The sequence below is a fragment of the Bactrocera oleae genome, chromosome 6, assembly GCF_042242935.1.
Source record: "Bactrocera oleae isolate idBacOlea1 chromosome 6, idBacOlea1, whole genome shotgun sequence".
Taxonomy (NCBI): domain Eukaryota; kingdom Metazoa; phylum Arthropoda; class Insecta; order Diptera; family Tephritidae; genus Bactrocera; species Bactrocera oleae.
Genome location: NC_091540.1, coordinates 10,061,819 through 10,073,256, shown reverse-complemented (window position 1 = coordinate 10,073,256; position 11,438 = coordinate 10,061,819). Strand labels below are relative to the sequence as shown.

General features: G+C 34.9%; 2 protein-coding genes across 2 annotated transcripts; one reads left to right on the top strand and one right to left on the bottom strand.

Annotated features, from left to right (window-relative positions):
• LOC106621599 (uncharacterized) lies at positions 1 to 2,226 on the bottom strand. The gene is made up of 4 exons (XM_014240531.3): positions 1,943 to 2,226; positions 1,767 to 1,886; positions 1,232 to 1,426; positions 1 to 443 (listed from the first exon to the last, which is right to left on the bottom strand). Exons 1-4 carry the CDS (start codon positions 2,012 to 2,014, stop codon positions 228 to 230), a joined length of 603 nt encoding a protein of 200 aa, XP_014096006.3. The 5' UTR covers positions 2,015 to 2,226; the 3' UTR covers positions 1 to 227.
• Positions 2,227 to 2,743: 517 nt separating this feature from the next.
• LOC106621596 (uncharacterized) lies at positions 2,744 to 4,326 on the top strand. Its single transcript, XM_036360904.2, is given in 4 exon segments — positions 2,744 to 2,836; positions 3,793 to 3,962; positions 3,964 to 4,140; positions 4,142 to 4,326. Coding segments are annotated over 4 exon segments (588 nt in total). The 3' UTR covers positions 4,290 to 4,326.
• The last annotated feature ends 7,112 nt before the right edge of the window (positions 4,327 to 11,438 follow it).

The window sequence follows — 11,438 nt, the reverse complement described above, 5'->3', positions numbered from 1 at the left end:
AATTCGTGTGCATTTTTATGGTATTTCCACATAATTTTTTTTTAACGATTTAATGCTAAAGACCAAATTACCACAGCAATTATACAAGCAGTTCCAAATTTATGATCTGCCACTTGCAGTCATAAAAAACTGCTACTTCTTTATAGCCTAGCCTTCACCCAAGTATACATACATACAAGTATGTATATTGCCTAAATATTTGTTTATTTCATTTATCCAACTTCGCTTTAACCCATTTTCGGCAATAGCGCCAAGACGCCCGGCTTTACATTGTTCACATCGTGCACGGTGCCCTCGCCGGTGATGTGATCGTTGATGATCATTTCACGATTCTTGCTAGCATCCACATGGTAAGCGGAGAAATTAATTTCGAAATCAACTTCGGGCAATGTGGCGAAGGTGACATCCTCGGGATACCAGAATCTATGCAGAAAATATTCACCCTGAAATTTACGTGATTATTTAGTTGCTGTATGTAGCGAATAGTGAGCCTGAAATATACTAGGTATATTTGCGAAGAAAACGAGAGAAAACGAAAGCGCAAGTGTTCTACCGCTGTCTAAGATAATACTTTTTTATTTGAAATACTTTTTAATATAGAAAATATATTTAAAAGTTTGGCTTTTAATTATTTTCGCTTCGATAAATACGAAAAAAATTACTTAAAAAGGCACCCTACATTATGGCGTCCAGCGCAAATATATTTATTTTTTGAGAACCCATATTCATTTATTTTGATTTAGCCCAAACTTGAATCGAAACACTAATCGTAAAATAAAAGCTGCGGAGATTTTTTCGCAAAAAAGCTAACGATGGACTAACGTCCAAAACGGTTTATTCAGAAATGAAGAAAATCATTATACTTTGTTCGATTTAGAAATTTGTGCTATTTATGACGTGTAGAAGTAAGGAAAAGCTTCATTTAGAGAGTCTTAAACTTTAGTTTAAAGGTCAAATTTTCCGACTAACGGACTTTGTATAACGTGATTTATTCTACACTGACAACTTGAATGACTTGAATCACTCTTAGAAGCTCACATATCAAAGGATAAGATTACATGAATTTCGAGCTTGTAAAAACAGTAGTAACAATATGCGCTTTCACTAAATATCGAGCGCCAAAGAGCAGACTACTATTGTATAATACATCTTTTAAACTCCCTAATATAGATTTCCATTCGATTCACCTCTTTAAAGAGCGCTGTTAAAAAATTACATTTTTTTAACTTACCTTCACTATCGGACACTTTTCAATCAAAGTTCCATATTTCTTCATATAGGTGTGTATAAGTAAACCAATCGGAGAGGCATTACGCCAACTAAGCATACGACATAAATTCATTGTAGAGTTTGTGGTGAAAAAATATGTGGGATCCTTTTTCTGTACAATATGAATATGGGTGTGAAGATCGACGTCATTGAGATCCTAAGGAGAAAGAAAATTTAAACTCACAACTCATTACAGCTTGATAGAGATTGGAAACAGAGATAGACAAAGAGTTACAGCTAAGAAGAGGAAGAGAGATAGAGCTAGAGTTAGAGATACAGCTAAGAACAGAGATAGAGTTAGAAACATAGCTGAAATGGTGAAAGTTATAAAGTTACAGATGGAGATTGTTAAAAATCCAGACTTCAGATAGAGATATGATGATATAATATATATGGTACAAGAGCACAGCCTCCGAAATTTCTTAAAAACTAGCATTAAAATACCTTAAACATACCTAATTGGTAGCCTTAATTGTGGTATACAAACAGTAAATTACCTTCAACACATGTAGCGTAAAGTTTAGATGTGGATCCTTCGCGTCAAAGGCCAGTTTATGTGACACATACTTCTCATCGCTCCAAACTTTGCATTCCTTAAAACTGGGGCGCATAACTTTCTGTGGAAGTATAATTTATAATATAGTTAACCAATTTTTATTTTAAATAAACATACCTCTGCCGAGGCGCAACCGCAGTACAGCACAAAAACGAAATTCAACCAAAAAATGTTCATTATTGGCGCCATTTTAATATAGACGAAGGATCTATGAGCTATATGGTAGATTAAACCTGTTCAGCTGATATGACAGAAAAATGCCGTAACGCCCACATTTTATAGCCTGCTTTATGGTGGCGTTTAACGAAATTCCAAAAATTAAAATGTCATTTAATATTGTTGAAAATTTTAAATTGCGAAAAATGAACATTATCACTGTGCTGCCATCGCCAGCATTGACGCGTAACGCCCAAATCAAAGCAGTTTTCCAATAAATTTTTTTTATTTTTTTTTACTACACACACACACACCGGTGCAGCGCAACCCGTTCATTTTCCAATCAAATGGCGTTTTGAATGATTTTTGATTGTTTTTTAGATTTGCTGCTCCAGTGAAGCTTGAAAATTGCGTTGATTCGCCATTTTCCGAGCGCCGTGTGGCATGCATCATGTTTATTTGAAATTTGATAATAAAATGTGTACATGTGTACATATGTATATATTTTTTATTCTACATAACAATTAAAATTGTCAAACAAATAATAATTTAAAACAAATTATAAACAAATTTTATGCGTTTTTTTTTCGTCGAAATTCTGCCATTTCCGGCATTTTCCGCTCCATTGTTCTTATATTTTTATTATTATTTATATTTTATTCTTTTATTTTTGCTTTGAATTTCCATGTTCTTGTTTGCCTTGTGGCCACTAGAAAATTTTAGTTTTTCGTCAAATTTGCATCAGTTAAATTTTGCAGAGCTATGAAACTGGCAGCGGACGCGCCTTTTCCACTAAACTTTTTACAAATACTTGTTATTGTTGTAGTTGTGTGCGCACCAATCGCCTGGGGATGGGTAAGTTGGGTGTTGTTGTTAGTTTTGTGGCATTATTACTGTTATTTTTTCTGGTTCATTTGTTAATTTACTCGCCGCCTCAATTTAATTATGGTAAAACATTTTAATGGTCATAAAGTTTCTAATTAAAATCGTTTGCTGAAAGCTGATTAATAATAAAAATCGCGTTGAGTTTATCCCCAAAGTTTGACTGATTTAATGAGGCGAACAAAATGTCAAAATAACGGAGTGAGTAGTCACAATACAGGGTTATTATACAAGATGAATAGTTTTCACAAAAAACAAAATCGGTTCGACTCGTTCAAACCAGCTCTGGTAGACTCATGAAGTTTTCCTAAAATATTGTCCATGTCATTTTAATCTTTAGAAGATGAATGCCAGCCTTTGAAAAGCAAAACATAACCTCGAAAAATCAGAAGGGATTAATAGCAATTACAGATAACTTTGGAATCAATACGATTACTTAATGGAGCCATCGAAGTCTTACAACCGCGTATTTCCTTAACCGACGATCGCCTGGGTTTATAAACAAAGCTTGACGGCCAAGGATCTGGAACTCAAAAGAAGGAGTCAGCTCTAGTTTTACTCTTCTTTTTCAGGTTTTATAATGAGATTTAATAATTTTACTAACAAACTAAGCTGTGAATACAAATAAGGTCAAATAGATATTGCATCCCTATGCTATCGATGCTGAAATGCCGATTTTTAATTGCTTGTAGCGAGGTCTTAAACATATTTTCAAAACCATTAGAGAACACCTCTTCCCAAATTGTCCGCAAATTTTGCTTCTTCCATTTTTGTAAAAAGATGTTTTACATTCTAAACTGAAAGCAGAATTTTAACTTACACAAAAAACGAATCTACGCTGACCCTTATTTTAGAAATCATTCCCTTTTTTTATTGAGTGTAACTTCCGCATTATCCTTCTATATACAACAATCACCTTTTTCTTTCAGCGCTCTTTTAAGGTCATCTTCACCTCTTTTCTCTACTCATACAACTCCGACGTGATAGACGCCAAAGTGCAGATCCAGAACACCACCAGCGATACATACCTGTCAGTTGTCTTACAAGTCAGTGAAGATCTCGATAATGTGTATCTTAAATACACCATTGCTTTAGATTTAGGGGAACTATACAACACTAACCAATCGTTCAGTGAATTTTTGTAAATTCCTTAAACAACATTCAATGGATCCCGTACTGCGTATCATATAGGAGGATATACTGAAACAGGGTAACTTAATCAAGAAATGTCCGATCAGGAAGGGTCTATACACGTTGAGTGAATACTCCATCGATGAGGCTACCCAGTTATGTGCCCGAGACGAGCTTCTTTGCAGAGCTGAAGATATTGAAGTCAAATGGGCAAGCGCTCTTCGATGAGAAGCTGTATGGGAAAATAGATAAATCGAAGGGCTTTAACAATCTAAAAATGTTCAGTCTGGGATAGTAGTTAATAGGAGGAGCGTACCTGAAAGATCACGAAAGCGTGGGAATGGAAGATTTTTAAAATTACCAATCGCACATTTTAAATATGTAATAACAGTCAATAAAATAATTTTCCATAATGTTAAACTCGACGAGTTACCATAAATTTTAAAGCTGTGCCTTAGAAGTCAATAGCACTTGAAGCTCAAATAATCTTGGGCACATTCGCTTGTGAAGTCATTAAATAGTTGACGGATCTCAACGCAATGTCAATTATTTGCAAATCCACCGACGTATGTAAGTAGGCTCATCCAAGTGGGCTGGCTGGTTGCACGCCTGCCTGTCGTCGATTCTCGGGCGTTGACGGTTTTGGGGATTTGTTGGGCCGCGCGTCAACCGCATCGCCGCCTCTGCGCGCGCTTGTCAACGTCATTACCGCGCTTTAGTATGCAAAGCAGCTGTCTTCATGTTTTGTTGCGCTACGCCATAGTACCCGGGCTATGTCGTATTCGACGTAGTTCGCTTGTCACGTGACGACATTGTTCATCATCTGTGAAATTGTGTGCAATGCGCGCAATGGCGGCTTGATGCGGCTTTCCGCGTTCCGCATTCATTTCACTATTTGCTTTTCTTACAACTTTATAAAAAATAGTTTCTGGTTTTCTCTTTCTTTTTTTTTTGGTGTGTGGTGTCACGCTGTCTGCCATTCGCGATTAATTATGACAATTGTGCAAAGCTGATAATGATGATAGGAATAAGAAACTCACTGCATTTTGAAGTAACTCAACTCTAGTCTAATATATGACTGCTATGTAAGTTTTCACATTTGTTAAGAATTCTTCAGCAGACGTGCTGGAATCCTTAATGGAGTGCGTATGTGACTGAAAACATTTATTTGAATTCGCATGCGATAATGCTAATAAGTAAATAATAATAGTTTTTGTTATTAGCAGTTAGCAGATGCTCAGATGTGTGCGATCCAACTCGGCCTTTTAAAGATCAAATCTCTGACTCTGAGAAAAAACGGTTTTCAAACTTTATTATGTCTTGTCTCTAATTTTTGTATCCAAAAGCTCAAGTGATTGCTATAAACAATTTATATTACCCGAATTAGCTATCAAAGGACTAGGTACTCAAAGCCAAACCAGTCAAATTTTAAGACATTCTGACATTATCTTAAGTTCGCTTTCGGTTGAACATTTTATGAGAAGTCGAAAAATGGCTGGCCGAGCGCCAGATCTCAACTGATCACTTCTTATTATCTGCTATCACATCGATCCATCTAGCAGATGCTGGTTAATATAATATCTTGAAGCAGAACTTAAAAATTCTTCTGATCTGAGGCATATCTAAAACCGCTAAGCCCGGATCCTACACTCATCCTGATGGAATAAATTTTATAATGTGAAGTTTTTGGAACAGTTGCTTCAGAAAAACAACTAATCCCTCTCTGAAATCACCATCCAATAGCGGAAGAACACTTGCGTGTTTTGAAATAACTAAGCTACACATCAATTAACGCGCACTCTGGGAGACCCTCCATTATAAATATTAAAATTCTATCTAACTTAGCTGTCAATATTATGTGTTCTCAGCATTTCCTCGCTTTAAAGTCAGTTTTTTTCCCGTATTTACCGTTTCTTAATTACGGTTGTTTGCTAAAGCAATTATCATAACGGTATGTAATTTATGCACAATTTCAATTAATGACATAATTTAAAAGTAAATTGGCAAATATCTGCATGTAAACATATCAACGCCTAAAGTGATCGTTTATGTGCCAAATCGACACAATCAACGGTAATTTGTTTGAACAAAATAAAAAAAGGAGCAAAAACCCGCTGTGAGTGCGGCAACAAAGCGTGTTCGAAACCTTTGCACTCTCATACCTATTTAACCGCTGGCATTCGCAAAAACTGGACTGGTCACTTAATACCATGAATATTTGCCGCGGGCATACCCACACCCACTGCGGATATATCTACATACATGCGTGTCCTTTGTATGGTTGGACATTGCATGTCGCTTTCGTCAAATGTGGCATAATTTATGACACTTTCATTACGTTGACGACAAGCGGCGGCGGCTGGCGACAAATACCAGAAAAGGGGGGAATTCGAAAGCGAAAAAAATGTGTAAGCACCCAACTCTTTGTCAAAGTGGCCTTAACATAGCGGGTGAGTGGGTGTTGGCTGACACGTGTTACTACAAAATGCTTACCCGCCCACTCAATCACATCGCGCACTGTGAAACGAAAAAAAATCGCGTTCACAAAACGACACGACAAGCGTAACGGTATTTGCCGAGAAGTGTGAGGATCATTCGTTTGAATTGCACTGTGTCGTGTTACAAAACGTTTTTCGAATGTTGTTGTCGACCTCTTTACACATTTATTTGCTACATTTTCTAGTGTTAGCAAATGAGTGATGTCGCTGTTGAGAAAATGTTACGTCGAAGTATGCCTAGGACTTATCACCAGGACTTTATAAGTATAAATTTGTTTTGATCAGTATAATCAATCCACAAAGAAGGTTTGGTACCTGGTATTCTCTAAATATTCAGCTGTATTTTGTATAATGTCTTTCAAATTTTTCGTCATATGTTAAGTTTTTCTTACAGGGTATCTCAATATTCGCGAACTTACATTTTTCCACCTGCTGTTACGTTTGACCAACTGTCACGTTGACATTTTCACCCTAACCGTGTCAATTTTTTATTGCCAATTGCTGCACGCTATTGAAGGGTTAAAGAATAGGGGTATAAACTTTATGAGTGCAAGAGTGCTTACTAGGCAAACGATACCCATTTTCACCAAGCAAGCAAACAGCTTTAGTTCCATAGTGGTCATAACATTTACTATTGGTCGATTGGTAAACAGTTAGAATTTATAAAGAAGGACTTAACGCTCGCTCAGTCCATTCTTTGATTCAACAATAGATCTCGAAATCGCACTATTAAATATATCACCGTTAAAAAAAATATGTTAGCTAGATCCACAGTATTTTAAATTCCAAACTTAATAATTAAATTCTTAACTTTATACAATATTTTAATTTGATACAACCCTATTTTGATATAGTTTTGTTTCAAAATGTTTTTTTGCTATAGTTTGAAAAAAATTGTAAAATTTAAATTTCTTTTACATAGATCTAAAAATATTTTATGGTTCACTGGTAATTTTCAAAATTTTTTTTTTCCAATAAAATATTATATATTGTAATATGTTTTGAAATATATTTGTTTTTACAAACCAATAACCTAAGAGTAATATTTTAGACCTCTAATTTCGATAATCATGTGATAGAATAATGATATTCAACAAAAAAAACTTTAAAAAATAGAAAAAAAAAATTTGTAAAAATTCAAAAATTCAAATCTTTGAAACGAAATATAACACCCTTTTGAAAATTTCAGAATTTGTTTAGATATTATATAATATAAACAATTTTAAGGCCAAAATTTTGCCGCGATGGTTACTTTATACGATTATGAAAAATTAAAAATTTTTTAATTTTGGTAATTTTCAAAATTTTTTTTTTAATCTTTTCTCATAACAGTAAGTGTCCTCTCAAAACGCACCGGCGTTCTTTATTTAATGTACAGTAGTTTCTGAAATATTAAATAAACAAACTCATAAAATCGGAAAAACAGTGAAATTTTCAATTTTGCATAGCTCTTAGAAAAATTTGTATTTAAAAAGTATTTAAATTTATTTATGTATAAGATTTCACTAATAATAATCCTTTATGAAATTCTACCAGATTTCTATAAATTTTTTAAAAAAATTCTAGGTGGCAACCCTGTCAGATATGCATATACATTTGTTTATTTAAACATTTTTAATAATAATTCTCATTTATAAAATTCTACCAAATTTTTATAAATTGAATTAAAAAAAAAAACTTTGAGGTGGCAACTTTGACAGAAAAGTATGTAAAATTTTTTTTTAAACGTTTTCACTAATAACTCTCTTTTACGAATTTCAACCAAAGTTTGTTGATTTATTTTTTAGAAACTTCTATGTAATTAGGCTTATGGGACTCAACCTAAAATTCCTTTGTTTGTAAAACTCTTTTTCTCCACTCGATCGAAGCGCACCTTTCAGTTCGCATATACTCATTTCTCCGCTAAACTGCAGTAGTTGATGTTTTTCTTTTGTTATTGTTGCTCTTGCACATATTTTCGACTGTTTTTTGTGCGCCCATTTGACATAATTAAAGGCCATTAATCACGCTCCTGATTCAGTGCGTCAAATGTCCGAACGGAATGCCGCCAGAACGACGACCCACCAGTCACAACAAAAGCGTATAATTTGTAGGCGGTTTGTTGCTTGCAACTTTCATAGGGTTAATACATAATAAAGGTGTAAAAAGGCATTGAAACGAAATGTGAGTGTGTGTGTGTGTGAGTGGAAAAGAGCTTGAAATTTAAACTTTAATATGCTTTTTGAGCGCAAATCGAGCGCAGACCTTATAATTTTTTCTTTTTCTTCTTTTACTATGCATGTGTAGGTGTTTTCTACTAACTGTAAAAAGTTGACCAGCCAGCTTCTCTTCGTAACAAATATTGTATTTTATGTTCGGCTACAAACCTCTATCAGACACTTCATGTCACTCTCTGGGGTCCTTTGCCCCAAAATGAAAAGCTCCAGCGATAGCAAACGGATCGGCACTCGAACGCTATCACTCTCGTTGGCTGTCGGTGCAAAATGTCCTACACATAAACAAACAGGCACACAGATACATACTAAGTATTCATATGCATATTGGCGATATATTTTTTCGAAGTCAAAAGTTTTTTGCTGCAGCGCTTGCTTTCATAGCCGCAAAGTATATTTGATGCTTCGTCTATATGTGTATGTGTGTGTGTGTGTGTTGGTGTGCGTGTGTGTTTTGTGGCGCGTCAATTAACGTTGCTTTGTTGTGGCGTTTATGTTGGACACTTGCTTGCTGCTGCCCAGCATTTGTGGCATTGTTATAACTCACTGTCGTCTGCCGACCCCTCTTCATCCCGCCTAGCATTCCACAGCCTGCTAGAGGCCCCACTTACTACTACTGCTATTATTTTTAAAATTTTCTCCTTTTTTTGTTGATTTTTTTGTTTCTGCTCGCCTGCTATTTCTCGACTCAATTTTGCTGCAATTTTTATAGCAGCGATATGACAAAATATGTACAACAACAATGCCAGTATATGTCACGCTGACAACATAGCAGTGGCTATCCGCTGTACTAAATGCTGATATGCGCACATTTTGTTGTGTCATGCCTCACTGAATTTTCGGACGTTCATGAACTTTTCCATCTGCTCGGTTGTCTCGTTGGTGGTTTCGTTGGCTGGTTGCTGTCGTTTTAATTTTTTAAAGTGATTTTTTCATATTTTTTTGCTGGAAAAAATTAAAAACGAAATTATTTTCCAGCAATTAAAGGATTTTTTTTTAATTTGATTATACAAATTTTTGATAAAAAAAATTGGGTAAATTTCACAACATTTTTAAAAATATGGAGTCAGCCAGTCTGTCGCTGATTTACCTAGGTGAAGTTTAAAACTTCAAACTGCATCAAGTTTTTTCTTGGGTTATCTTAACTCATATATATTTTTCCATAGTGTCTAGATCCTAAGAGCTCCATTAGGTAACACCTAAGCTGGGCAAATGGGGTTGGCGAAGCAGAAACATAACCCATCCATCCCAAATATCAACCTCACATTTCCGCGATATCCCCTGTTTACTACGAACGAAGCTCTGACGACCGAGCAAAGGCGGTATAAGCTTATCATCGCCAAGATGGATATCCAAGATGCAATACCGGAAAGCCCCGGAACTAGCATCGGAGGCAAAAGAAATATCATTCAAAAAGTGGTCGCCTCTGCAATTCTCAATATGCTTATGATATTAATATATTATAACATAGGTGTATAGATGAAAATGTTAGTAAACAAATGTAGCCTGCCATTTTGGAGATATATCAACAATAGTTCAAGCTTCATATTTAATAATTCACTAAATCTCAACTGAAGCCCACTTAGACTTTAATGCAGATCATTATCAGACTTATAAAAGATACACACTCAAATACAGTGCCTGGATAACATTTACAATCAGTCTGGCAGGGTCAAGTGAAGTTTCGTATGACTCTACAGCCCACATGTTGCTTAGAATCCATAATCAAAGCTATTTAAATCCCCAATTCACACATCAAAAATCCATAAAATTTCGTATTCCGGACTATACCGAGACTCAACCGCAAAAAATTTAAAATTAATGCAACGAAAGAAAATACAAAAGGCATTTTTTTCCACATTTTATTTGCATTCACACCTGACAACTGCCAATAATTGAACAATTTTTTGAATTTTAAAAAAGTAAGCATAAACGAATTCGACTTACATGTCGGCATTGGTTTTGCCACCTATTTTCAGCTGAAATTTTATGGTCCCAAACGTGTGACATCAATTATTGAATGTTCATCATTGCCATTTCACTGCTGACTGTGCGACTTTGGCGGTCTTTACACGATAATTGAATTCAATCGGAATGCATTTTTTACTATAATTTAATTTTTTTAACACTCATTCAATTATGGCAAACATTTATATGTGTAAATATGTATTAATGTTTGTTTTATGTGAAAATAAAGAAATTAGGCGTCGCATTGGCTCAAATTCAATGAAGCCACTGCAGCTTCGAAATAAAATAAATGATCAAAGCTGATCTGAACAAACAAAATAAACATTTTCACGTATTTAATAGTAATATTAATATCCAAAATATGGTCCTGAGCCAATGTCAGCATGTCAACGCTTAAACCAATTGTCAATACTCGTACACTTATTATAAGCCTCGGCTGGGAGGGCCTAAGTATTAAAGAAATAGTTTGGTTAGGTCAGATGTATAGCAACTATAATTTGGTATAGAGAATTGTAAAATATTTTATTGATCAATTTTTCCAACCTCATTCAAATAACTTAATGGATTAGTATATCTCAATCTATCTACACTCGCAAGTCTTGTAAGAAAACCTTTTGTATTTGATAAGATTTCTTTACACTTTCTTTGGCACGGATTATTCTCCAAAGCAACAGTACAATCTCCGAACATATTGTTCAGATCGGACCACTATAGCACATAGCTGCCAACAGACCGATCAAAATCAAGTTCTTGTATGGTACATTT

What these genes read in the sequence shown, in the direction of transcription:
- LOC106621599 (XM_014240531.3), bottom strand. Translation starts at nt 2,014, where the DNA reads ATGGCGCCAATAATGAACATTTTTTGGTTGAATTTCGTTTTTGTGCTG. An exon ending in GCGGTTGCGCCTCGGCAGAG is followed by an intron (nt 1,887 to 1,942) that starts GTATGTTTATTT and finishes ATACTTCCACAG; the next exon opens with AAAGTTATGCGCCCCAGTTT. An exon ending in TTACGCTACATGTGTTGAAG is followed by an intron (nt 1,427 to 1,766) that starts GTAATTTACTGT and finishes CTTTCTCCTTAG; the next exon opens with GATCTCAATGACGTCGATCT.